The 13269-nt window shown below is 43.2% G+C and overlaps 1 protein-coding gene across 5 annotated transcripts in view; it reads left to right on the top strand.

The window, feature by feature from the left end:
• Positions 1-13269, top strand: part of ctnnd2b (catenin (cadherin-associated protein), delta 2b) — a 62171-nt gene that overhangs the window by 27412 nt on the left and 21490 nt on the right. For 3 of the 5 annotated variants that reach the window (XM_028976978.1, XM_028976979.1, XM_028976983.1), the window contains 7 exons: positions 3105-3139; positions 3998-4114; positions 6699-6871; positions 7264-7813; positions 8308-8451; positions 10088-10397; positions 11629-11685. In XM_028976978.1, coding sequence (XP_028832811.1) covers positions 3105-3139; positions 3998-4114; positions 6699-6871; positions 7264-7813; positions 8308-8451; positions 10088-10397; positions 11629-11685 — 1386 coding nt within the window. The remainder of the gene's footprint in view (positions 1-3104; positions 3140-3997; positions 4115-6698; positions 6872-7263; positions 7814-8307; positions 8452-10087; positions 10398-11628; positions 11686-13269) is intronic. The other 2 variants (XM_028976981.1, XM_028976980.1) reach the window with 2 other exon arrangements.

The raw sequence follows: 13269 nt of genomic DNA, 5'->3' as shown, positions 1-13269 counted from the left end.
AATTATTTGATCAATTTAAAAAGGCATCGGGTCAAAACTTCAGTCCAGACGGTGGTATCTGGAAATAGCTGTTAAGGATGGAATATCTGCATACATGTAGAGACTAGAGAGGAACATTATGAGTTCCAGGGGAAATCTGTGTTCAAATGGAATGCTGTGTTCTGTCACTTTAAACTCTTAAGTACAAAATACATCAGCAAATGTGGATTTGACTAGTATTTTAATATTCCAAACTAATATTTCAAGTTTTTTTTGCAATTGTTCTATTTAATTGCATTATTTTTAATGTAATAACAAACCTTTGAATTGTAGTGTATATTCTTACAAACTGAATAAAAAACACATGTGTATTAGTAAGACCTTCTTGTACATTCATATTCAGAGATTTTTACAGTCCATACACCACGTTTGACTGATTAATATAATTTGTATTCATAAATTATTATTCTGGTTTGTAGCATTGTCATGGAAATTTATGACTGTATGAGATTATGAGATTAATTTTTAGCACTTGCTTTGCCTTGCTTTAATGCACATCTGTGTGACAATGTTTAGTGCATGTGTCTGTTTCTGTTGGAAAATATGAGCAAGCCAGAGATTGATAGAGATAGAGAGAGCTCGTGGAAGCAGTAAACATCACGCAGCCCCAGAGCCTCCTGACCTGTTTGATTCACATTCTGCAAATTAAAACACGGTACGAATGGGATCATTTCTCCTGTGCTGTCACTTTGCAGCACTGCTATTTTATGTCAGTATGTTAAGTGGGCTACATAAAGAACTGTGATTAACTGTTGAGTACACAATGACCTGCTGCAAACACAGGTTAATTACCCCATCTGTCATTCCTTTCTAACAGGGTTCATTATTCACTGAATCAATAGGAAAGAAAATGCTGTATTTGCCAGAGTAACTAAGTTCACAAGTTTGCCACACCTGACAGCACAAAGCCAACCATGTCTGTTTTTGGTCAGGGAGCGACAGTGGAATTAATTATCTGTAGAATGTCCTGATAAGTGCCCTGAATGATGGGATTGATATTTTATGTTTGTTCTGTACTGGAAACATTTTACACTCATGAAAGCGGTGCACTGAAGTGTCTTTTGTTGTTGCTAATGAAGCACTTCTTTTTTTAGGAGGACCAATTCGCTTCATTTGTGTGTGTGGCCATGGCTATCACCGATGGGAAATGAGAACAATCTGTTAATGATTATCGTGCAGCCAAGCTGGATCCACTTGGTCACATTCATTGTCAGAGCCCCCTCCAGCCATGTAGCTGAAACCCTGACATGGGGGCTGCAAGAGAGGCTATCTCTGCATTGTTAACTGAAGAATAAGTGATGAATTGGGCTTCTGGGTGGAAGAGCAGTGGCCCTATTAATATGTGGCGTTTTATTCTTCAGCAATTCATCACCTCTGTGGCAAAAAAAGACAAACAACCCCCACCCGCCACCTCCCCATCCAAAAAACAACCACAAAAAAAAAAACAGGCAGTCTCACAATATGATTTCTCATCCGCCATTTCGCTGGGAAGTTCTAGACAATCAATGAGATGATTTAGCAGCTGCTGTCCAGCCGAGGGTGCTGACAAATAGCCATTTTGGGCCTCGACCTGGGTCTGGCATCCTGTGGGCAATTTGCAGTCGCACCCTGCCATTTATTCTGAATGGAAAGTTCAATAGTCTACTTAAGCTTCCATTTCCAGGTAATCCATAATAATAATAATAATTACTGTTGTTTGTGGGGCCCAGAATTGTCATGATTGTACATTGATCATTGTGTGGCAGTTTGAGGCTGGAGTATCATATAGCGAGATGAAATATTTAGTAATACTGCAGCCCAGGTATTCAAGTGTAATTAGGTGTAAATACATTACAGTTGCTGCATTTTGACTGCATGTACCCAGACAGAGTCTGTCTTCCATTTTTCAACAAATCCTAACTAAATCTCCTTTAAGGGAATAAAATGTGTTCCCAAGATGGTCAGAAAAGCCATCAAATGTGCTCTGGAGATGTCCATCAAGATCTTTGGTGTTGACCCAAAGTTCGGAGAAGGTTTTTGAAACCTGACACTATCTGATATGCAAGAGTCCCACAGACATCAACAGACAAAAATGCAAAGCTATAGCCAAAAGCAGCCTACTTTGTTGTCATACAGCATCCTTTTGAGCCTTTTATGTCCCAACCAGCTTTGTGCCTCCATGAAATCTGAAGCCATTACAAAGACATTCAAAGTTTGGGTCCTGGCTGTCACTGGGCAGACCAAGCAGCACTAGCAGGAATGAAACTAAGCATTAATTTAAGCATTAAGAATTAATGGTGTAATCAATTAAATTAGGTGTGACAAACAACTGAGAATATCTATTTCATTTTGACTGGTCTGAACCCGTCCACTGCTCTCCTGCTTACCAGAGAGGCAACCATGTTGCTGTATGAATAACCCACAATTATTAATCTGCCAAAACTCATGATTGTGCTCCTGACTGTAAGATGCGTCATTAGTACAGGACGGACTGTCTTCCTGACAGCAGCAACTTCCACTCAGTTAGGAGTCAATCATACCTCGGCAAATCCAGACATTTTAGGTGGCGTGAGATTAAGGAAGGAGGTATATAACCAAATTTCAAGTCTCACAGTCTTATTATTATTTTATATTATTTAATATGATTTTTTTTTAATAAGTTCCCTTTTTTATAAGAACGGTGTGAACTGATGTCAACATTCTGCAGAGATCCAAGGTGCCATGTGACCCCAAACTCTACTCACAGTCAAGGAGCCATAAATAGGATGAATCGTATGTGTTACGGGCTGCTGAATCAGCCCGCCACAATGAAGCGGTGTGAGGAAATTCTGCTGGTGGACGCTCAGGCACTCAGACGGTTTTGCATTAGCAGCAACCCTCCCCTCCCCTCCCCTGGGTGGAGGATAGCAGTCCTCTGACAGATGACACCATGGTAGAGAAGGACCCCCGCAGGGATGCTGCACACTCCAGTAACGCCTAGTGCAGCAGTCATGCTTCCTAATGTGTCCTCTGCCGCTGTGTACATGTCTTAATGTACGTTGACCTTTACACTAACTCAACGATTTGTTTCTCTTTTATTCTCACAGTTCAGCAGATGAGAAGTTTCGCTGGAATAACCAAGGTAATTTGTTAATATAACCTTGCTTTATTCTTCATATTCACATATCACTGTGAAAGTGAAATGTGCCATAGCTGGAATTATGTCATGTGAACCCAAGACCATTTTGTCGCAGAAACCGATTGTGACTTTTGATACAACACACACAAACAAGATGAGCGGAACCTGGAGAGTGTTGCAAGGCTCCGTTTCGACAGCATCCATTATGTGTCACGTCCCCATGACAACAGAATAATGCTTGTCAGTGTGAAATATGAACACTTTCCCAAAAAAGAAGATTCATTGTGTTGTGGCACAGTGTTAGCCCAAGATAACCGCCCCTGCCCTTTAGAACATCAAACACGAGTGCCCAGAGCCAGGTGTGAAAATGTGGACAGCGGATGCCGCACTTTGAGCAAAAAGATCACTGATAGCTACATCATTACGGATAGCGTAGGTACATTTACCTCGGGCGTTTTTGTCAATTTAATAACAAGCTTGAAATTATCAAAGCGGCCCGGCTAGAGGCCTTCAGTAAATCTGCTAGTTCGACTACACCGGCGTCCTGATTGTGCAGGCTTTGTGCTCGGCTGACGGGAGGTTAATTGGGCTTAAACCGCTTGTGTGAGGTATTATGCCTCTGCCAGCTTTGCCCATGATCAAAATGAGTCTGCAGCTACTGGCACAGGGAGTCGAACCAACACGGTGTGGCAGCCATGAAAATGTAGCCCAGCAAAGGTTGCAACCATCTGGTTTTGGACGGCTGCGCTCTCCCCCATTGCCCCCCGTATTTCTCCCATGCATTCATCTCGCCCAGTAATTGTGCGGCGCTAATCGAATTTACCAGCTCTAATCCTCCATTATTGTCATTTTGTTCAAAAGACGTACAGAAGGACATTGAGGAAGAGCTGACGACCGGCTTGGAGCTTGTGGATTCCTGTATTCGGTCTCTGCAAGAGTCTGGAATTCTGGATGCACAGGAATTCTCTGCTGGAGACAGTAAGGAAACTTCCACTTCACCAACATTTTACCCACAGTCCCCAACATTGCTCTGGGACACTGCCTGCTGTATGTCAAAATGAACATGTTAATTGTTCTGATTAATGATAAATATGTTAGGCGGTTTGAATAATGCATCTGCATATTGTTTACTTCCTGTGTCGGATCTGACCTATGACATGAATGCAAAAAAGTACCCTGCACATTATGGAAAATACCAGAATAATTTACACCATATTTCAGTCTGCGGGGTGTTTTATTATTATTTTTAAATCGTGAGGACATCTGCTAGCCACTTCCTGCCTATGCATTTTATCAAGTTTTAGTCCTCAGAATTGCATTTTGTCCCATTTTTTAATCGATAGATGGCCCTACTTTCACCATTTGTCTGTATTGCAGCACGTGAAGAACGTTTCCTCTCAGAAAGCAGAATTATTGGGATGTTTATGAGTTAGTGGTGAGAAGACAAATGAAGGAGCTGCGCATGTGTTCCCACAAGGGACATCCACAATGCCACGCCTTTCAGCTTCACGCCGTTCCTCCGCGGCACCCCGATGGTAGAAGCTGTCGGAGGGCACTAGCTGTCATATGAAGATAAGAGTGTCAGTTTGTCTCCATGTGAAATTTTTCCCATTCATGTAGCGACAGCCTGCCAGTTGTTTGGACACAAAAGGTGAAAAGAGTAAAATGTCAGATGAGTTTTTTCCGCTCTTCCTCTCTGAAAAGTAATCACGGCCATATTCTTTCGCTTAAAAAGGATCAGGGAGATTTCATCAGAAATTGTGCCGAATCATTTAAAAAGCTGCATGTCTGCGAGCGCAAATAATCTACTTAGTTCTTATCTGCTGGTGTCACATTTCTCAGATTGACTTTATAGAAGGTGGATTGCATTGTGCGACTGAACATTTCAGACTGGATAGCTCTTCACGCTGCTTGGAAATCAGCATTAATGGTTCTTTTTCTTTATGTAATTGCACCACCCACTTCAGTGCTGCATCATGCTTTCATTTATTTTTCTACTTTTTTTCCTCTCATTTTCTCATAATGTTTTACTTGATTATTTAGTTGAAATGTGTGTGTCAATTTGACCTGAAACATAATTTATTATTATTATTTTTAACATAACTGTTACATGCATGCTGTGTGTGTTCTGTACGTGTAACAGTATCAGTAACATAGGGTATAATTGTGTATATAATTGAATTACCCTTAAGAGCTTTGATAGATGTAGTTCCACAACATCTAACCGAAGCTGCTAATGAATGAAATTTTAGGACGTAACAGTGTGAAGGCTTTAGGCTTGTTACACATCGTATCCCAAGTGATACAGTAGATCTCCTCTCCCCGGACGGCAGGTAGAAATAGCAGCTTGAAGAAATGTTTAGCTCCCCCAATCTGAAATGCAGGCCATGGAAGGCAGAGATAAAATCCACATCGGTGCATTTATATAGCATGCTGGGTGACCAGCCTCCATGACAAGCGTATTTTCTCAAGAGCCACTTCATCTGACATGAGAGCGCTTCACAAATGGACTCTTTGATGTTGAAGATTTCAAAGCCGAGCCCAGGCCTACAGGAGGCAGTGGCAGAATGATTATGTATTTATGAAATAGTCAACTCTTACTGCAAATGGCTTGATGCGTATAGCCGGCTACTTTTCCATTGATGCATTTGAAAGGTTGAATGGATTTCTTTGACTCTCTGAAATGCTTAAATGCTGATGCTTTACTGGCGTAAAATATTTTGCAAGCAGAACTGCATTAGTGGAGAGATGGTCTGTGAACAGGCAAAAAACACAGAGGAAGAGAATGATTCTTCATTGTCTACCTCTCTGAACGTGGCTTTGATTTGGCGGCTTTGAGACAAATGGACTTTGACATTGCATTAACATTAACATGAGATTGTGCTCTCAGGTGCAGGTGGGGGTATATCCAGAGAATGGGCACCTCAAAAGGTTTTTTTGTGCATTGGCTGACTTCACTGAGCGGTTCATGTTCAGAATGAGGTCGTCTGGATGTTAAAGCCATGTGGTTTCAGACTGCCAGTCAGTGTCACACTCATTTTGAAAGGCTCAAACCTCCTGGGCATTCCTTAAAATCTTTTCTGATGCTTTATTTGCATTTTCAGTGCTAAAGGTGCACTGAAAGGCCACTGAATTAAGCATGGCTTTATCTCGCCCCATGAATAAACTCGCGCTCTTTGCATCACACTGGCCTGCTGAAGTGACCTGTGAACCAGCACTCAGGAGAAAAAAGAAGTGTGCGGTTTCTTCTCCTGCTGACCCCATTCTGTGCTCGTGTGTGTGTGTTCAGTGGTGCTCAGCTACCAGTGATAAATTATGCATGCCCTCTCCATCCTCACGCTCCGGTCTGGAAAAGAGAGCGAGTGGAGTGAAGAGAGAGAAATAAAGAGCTGGGCAGTGACATGGAAATATGGGACAAAAACCTACAGACACTTTTAAGACAAGAGGGAAGAGGGCAGGAAGTAAAAATCAGAGGAAAGGAGAGTGAGCAAAATGAGGAAGGAAGGAAAAATAATGGCTTCTAATGGTCTCTGCTTCCCTCTCCATCATTATCCTTCTGCAGGATCAGGGATTTTATCCCAGAGTGCATTGCAGCTGAACTCCAATCAAGAAGGAACCTTTCCGTACCCTGCAGGTTACCATAGCAACCAGACCCTGGCCCTAGGCGACCTGTCTGTCTCTCAAGCCCCTCCCCGCAGTGGGCAGGTGGGAGGAGCTGTTCACAGCTACAACCAGGTGGGTCCGGTGGCTTTATTTAATTTCTGGCTCTAGGCAGCCTGCCTTTTCCCTTACAGACCCTGCTGGAGTAACCGCTGACAGGAAAAGCATGACACACGATACATTATTCATTCTGGCAGGTGCTCCAGTATCATTTTTAAATAAATAAAAAATTGAAATACATTTCCTTATTATAGCTTATTATATGTCTATATTGTTTTTAAAAGGCAGGTTCATACCCAGTTCTTCATGGTTTGTGTATTAATGGGCTGGTCGAAGCCTTGGTGATATGTAAAATATGTAAAATTCATACTGATGGGGGGGGGACAGCTGTGAAAAGTTCAGTGTTCATACCCTGAACGTTTATTTCTGTATGTGATAAATAAATGAAATCGTCCTCTTGGTTTCAGGTGACATCTAACCGTGCCGCCCAGCTCGCTGCCAGCGAGGCCAACTCCCAGGCAGGATCTCGTGACTCCTTTGCCCCGGGCCATGCCAGCGCTTTCCACATGCCTGACGGACAGCAGCCAGCACCGTATTACTCCTGTGCCACCCTGCCAGCGCAGCGCGTGAGCTCGCCACTCTCAATGCAGGCCCTGGGATCCCCCTCCAAGCTACAGAGGCTGGGCTCGATTTCAGACATGCCCAGCTACGCCACCCTGCAGCGCGTCAGCTCTCCCAAACAGTCCCCCAGCCGTCTGGCCAAGTCCTACAGCACCAGCTCGCCCATCAACATGGCGGTTGGTGCCGGGGGCTCCTCTTCGTCCCCTCTGCACATGGCCTCGGGCATGGGCCAGTCCAACAGCGGTGCCAGCTCGTCACCGCTCCACCAGCTCAGCGCAGCCGTGGGTAGCTATGCCACGCTGTCGCCCACCAAACGGATGCTTCACTCAGACCAGTACAAGATCTCCCACGATCTGTATGCCAACGCCACCCTGCAGAGACCTGGCAGCCTGGCTGGTTAGTGCTGCTTGGCCCACTGCATCTCTGCTCAGGCGCTCTAATGCCTTCAGTTTAAATTCGACAATTGAAATTCAGTTGTACGCAGCTCAAGTCGTTGAGCAATAGGCAACATGAAAATACTTTTAAGCACTGGCAGTAAATACAGTAACTGTGTTAATCTTACATCAGGGTATGGTGTTGACAATTTGTTTTTTAATTTGATAGTCAGTTCCGATTAATCTCTACAGTATCTACATACATTTTATCATGCAAATTTGATTAATACACAACATCATTTGAATTGCCAATTTAGCAGAATGAATCAAGTAGTGGATTAGTGGAATCTGTAGAATCTGTGGTTGACCCCACCCTTATCGGCTCAAAATATTGTACCCTACCCAGCATGCAGTGATCTAAGCGTGTGTCTCACACATCAATCGTATGTTTGTGAAATTGTAATTGATTGTTCTGGATGGATCACTAAGGCGTGATGTTCCTCTTTGATTGGACAGGGTCCAGGGGCTCCTACAGCAGTCAGCACAGTCACCTTGGCTCAGAACTGCGGCCCCTGCAGTCCCCAGAGCACCACATCGACCCCATTTACGAGGACAGGGTGTATCAGAAAGCCCCCCTGAGGAACTTCAGCCAGAGCCAAGGTAAGACCCCTGGGCTCTTGCCATCTCACTGATCAAAGCACAGTTTTTGAAATTTTAGACTTTCTTCTTTTCCGACTGAAGGGCATTTTGTACAGCATTCAGTCACACAGCATTTGGCCATCTCTTGAAAGTAACAGACATTGATTTGATTTTGAAACCACATTCTTATTTGAGATTATTCAAAGAATGGTTACACATTAACTTTATTGTATTAATCAGGTAATGCCCAATTAAAAACCTATTGCTCAGATGATACCCCGTTATATTACAGTTTGTGTTCATCATATGCACAACAATCACAGGGCCATATTTTCCCAGCGTTAAATAAGATGTATTGAAAGTGACTATCATTGTGAAAGCAACCGCATCACAGCACAATTGTGTCCTCTGCATTTAACCCATCACCTTATTGTACAGTGGGAAGCCATGACAGGCACCAGAGGAACTGGCCACCTTCTGGATACAGGTCCTTTCCCTTACCTGCTAGGCCAACCACTGCCCCTTTAGCACTTAGAGGCAATGTAGCTAGTGTCACAATATCTATGTCTCTGCAGCAAAATACAGGACATGAATGGTTGCTACTACTACTACTTTAGAGTGGAGGACTCTTCAACCCATGCAGCAATTAATCCTGCCTACTTGCTTTGATGGGTCATACTGACAGATAGAATGAGCCCAAATGAATTGACACATTTAATTAATGAATAATGTTATTTCCAGTTTACTTTAATGTTACATCGAGTTTTCTATAATTCCTGTCATATTTCATTAATTAATGATATTTTGATTCCCCAGGTCAAACATAAACTGTTAGCAATTCTTTCATCCACGCCTTGTTAATTTGACACCTTCTGTAGTCCTGGGAAAATATGGCACAAACATACATGATATTTACTCTGAATTTTAGAAAGCGTTTTTGTCTCGAATGCATTTACCTGCAGCATGCAAGCAAACACTGCTATCAGGCCATTTATCTTATCTCAATTTTACAGTCTCAGGTGTGAAGATTTCATTAGCAACAGGGTTTAATTATGAGTGCCGCTTCTTTAACCATTCTACAGTTTATTCCTTCAAAGTCACTGACACAAATACATTTTTACCAACTGGCATCAACTCAAACTTCTAATGTCATTTAATTGCATGTGTGTTTGTGTATGTTTGTATACAGAGTTTCTGGCTTTAGCACACACACACACACACACAAACACAGAAGCACAGCCTTTGTTAGCCTGTCACTAAGATCCATCTGTACTGTGACAATTAACAAGTCTGAGAGGATGTTTCAGAAGAGGGGTGAGAAGTAAACCATGTGTCCGCTTCGCCATTGTAAAACACAGACTGATGAATAGATTATGCAGCCCATTCTGATCTGAGGTTGCAACACAAGCCCTAGAAATCCCATTCCTCCGACATCAAGGGCAAAAAACTCACAAGCTAAAGCAGTTTGTGATCGAGAATGGTCATACAAGCGCCAGACATCACCTTTATGACTGATTTGTTTCTGTCTTTTTTTTATTGTTCTTTTTTTTTGCTCCCCGCCTTCTTTTTCTCCTTTGGTGGCCACTTCGAACCACACCTCCTTGCACCCTCTGAATGGGAATGTGCGTGTTCTCCTGTGTACTTCACCTCCCTGAAGACCCAGTAAAGCAGTTCTGTCAGCAGGTCCTGAACTTTCTGCCCTATCCCTACTCTCCCGCTCTAGCCCCATCCTCCCCTGGTGTTGATGCCATTCCCCTGCAGCGCACAGGAAGCCAGAACACGGGCACCTTCCCCAGGGCTGGCTACGCAACGGGTCCGGCCTCCTCCGCCGACTACGCCAACCCGTACCGCACGCTGCAGTTCTGCCCCTCCACAGACTCACCGTACAGCAAGTCGGGCACCACCTTACCCCCCGAGGCTGCCATGGTTCGGTCGCCATCTGTTGACAGCATCCAGAAGGACCCCAGGTACATTCATAAATGTACACATGGTGTGTGTGTGTGTGTGTGTGTGTGTGTGTGTGTGTGTGTGTGTGTGTGTGTGTGCAACATGCGGTTCTCATTGTGTGACATATCATTCCAACATATTTTAATGGAGAAAAACTCGGACGTCCACCATCTTTCATTACAGATAAGATTGGGTGTGACCCCACTTAGCATGTAGCCCATGTAAAAGTCTCACCCCTGCATTACTCCCATCTAACACAGATGTGTGTTTTGTGAATGTGTGTGTGTGTGTGTGTACAGCTAAAACACAACAAGATGTTCTGGCATGTGTTCAAGCACTGCAATGTTAAATATAGAGTCCTTTGTTTTATTTTGGGCACTCACTCTGAGACGGCGATTCATATCGTCCTTCTGAATCAGATCGAGCCTTAAAGTGGCACGCTCTGCTGCGATGATTTGCACTGATGAGTAGGACAAGGAACGGAAAATCCTGTTTGTGTTCATTCCACTTATGCTGCTGTGTACTCATGGTGCATCATCATACCATTTTTTGAAGGCACCCCTCCACCCCACCTTATTTCTATATGATTTTTAAGATTGAAATCAATTCAGTAGATTCAGTTTCTGCATTTCACCTGTGCTGCTGCTCACTCACTGTTGGTGGATTGACCTGTGATGCCTTTGCTGGCTGTCAACTACATCACATGCACACTCAGCTCTCTGGTGTTCAGTCGCTCGCTTTGTTTTTGTTTTTTTTTGCTTTGCTTTTTTGTTGCTTAATGTGCTGCCCTCCATTGATATTGCATATTAAAGGGGTGGGTCTCATCAACTCATATTACTGTGGACAGTTCAGAGTGACTGTGCAGCTTATTCTTAAAGGACATGGTGGATCTCTGTATACTCTAAAATTAAAATGCATGTCTTGATTTTGTCAAGGTTGCATGACAGTTGCATGAATAGTGGTCCGGTTCTGCTAGGTATAATGGTGTAAACATTTATGTTAATCAATTATTAAAATGCATTGGAGAAATATCTGAAAGGTCCTCATTTATGTCACCTCTAAATGGTTGTGAGATGCCCCTCTTTAATACTGAACCAATGCACGCCATAGTGCATGTTCTAAACTAAAGTGCAGATGTGTAACATATAGCGAAGCTAATGACAGTGAAAGTAAATATTTAAAAAATATATCTATATTTTTTTGTGCGAGAGACCTACCTACCCTGTTTTTTTTCTGCCTGTCTCCTGATAGGTACGACCCTGAATTCCTTGTCTGGAATCAAAATCAAGCTGAGCAAAGAATGGCAAAGTAATCCACCATTTACTTACATTCTGTCACATCCATTTACACAAACCCACACCCTCTACACTTCAGGAGAGTGCCCGTTTGTTTGCATATTTCATAAAAGTGATTGCACAGTGCATTCAGATGTAGACATGCTGGTAGGCAGAGGTGACAGCCTAATAATGAAGTCAGTTTTTTAACAGCAAAAGCACTGATGTGCTGTGGGTGTCTGTTTCATCATGTTCTGCTCACTGGCGGGCCTTTAGTCCAGGCCCACAATGCCCCTGGGGTTCATCCTGACCCGTCTTTTGCTGTTTCTGCTTCCTGAGATGAGGACTGTGTGTGTAATAGTGTTGTTAGTGTAGGTTAGGGTTTACACAGCCAGCTGTTCTGTGCCTTTACAACTTTTGCTGCAGGAAGCATCACGTGTCTGTCTCTCATTTCATATTTTTTTAAGCATTCAGCATCATTTTTCATTTCAGCATGTTGTATATGTTTGGTCATTTTTTTCTGTCTTTATTCATTTGGAAAGGATCTTACCTGAACACAACATGAAAAAACAAACTCCTCAGAAAATCATGACTCGAGTGTCAAAAAAGCAGATAACTGCCCTCCCATGGGGTGGATAAGCTGCCAACTTTGAGACAACCTGGTGTGGTATGGCTGGGGTTTGAGGTTCCAGTCCATGTTGGGCTTCTTTGAAATTTCCCTTTGGAATCAATGTTCCATATGCAGTATCTGGACAGGCAGCTTGAAGAACACTTTTTAGAACACTTTTTTTGACACTATTAGTGTGAATTCAGGCACAGAAGGAGTCAGCAGGAGCGAATACTCTTTTTCCTGAACTGATGCTGTCAACTGGGAGTTTTCAATAAATTGGGTAATTGCGCAGTTGTGACTGGGGACAATAATGCGGTGAAAAAATAATTTTCCAAGCAATTTCAAAATGGCAGCCATGCCTGTTACCTTTTTCAACTTTTTTTTTTTCTGTACTTAATGTGGTGTGAAATCAGTTGTACTGTTGTAATCTTATAGTAACCCTATCCTCGTTATTCATCCATTTGACTTCACAGCCACCCTGGGTTCTTAAAGTTTTGTTTTCATCTTCACCAACATTGACACCCTGTGCCAGAATGAATCTGTGGACCCCATCAACCAGGAGACAAGGCCTGAACCGCGGAAATGAGTGAACCGCGTCGGATGCATGACTGCTCGCGTTCGCTGACATTTCCCGACCTTTCCGCTCTCAGCAGACAGCTTGAGATGGCCCACAAGGGATCTCATGGATGTGCACACACAAACACTCAGATTGCCAAATGCCCCGTCACTAAACGAGGGGTCAAGCATGGGTCGCCAGCGAGAGCCAGTCAATCAGTGACTCCTGTATGAGGTCCCGTTGGCTGTGAGGCTAGAATTTATATCCAGCCCCAAACCATTACCGACTTCGGACTTCAAGAAGTGATTTCATGACTTCCCGATGTAATTATTAGCAATTGCAGAGTTAGCATCGCTGCCTTTCAGAATTCCCAGCATGGGTTCTTCCTGTGCTTGTGTGGATTTTTTTTCCCTGCAGGAAATGTTTCAAGATTCAGAGTAATAAGACAAAAC

This window comes from Denticeps clupeoides, chromosome 4 (assembly GCF_900700375.1).
Source record: "Denticeps clupeoides chromosome 4, fDenClu1.1, whole genome shotgun sequence".
In the NCBI taxonomy this organism is placed as follows: domain Eukaryota; kingdom Metazoa; phylum Chordata; class Actinopteri; order Clupeiformes; family Denticipitidae; genus Denticeps; species Denticeps clupeoides.
This window is presented reverse-complemented; position numbering and strand designations above follow the sequence as displayed.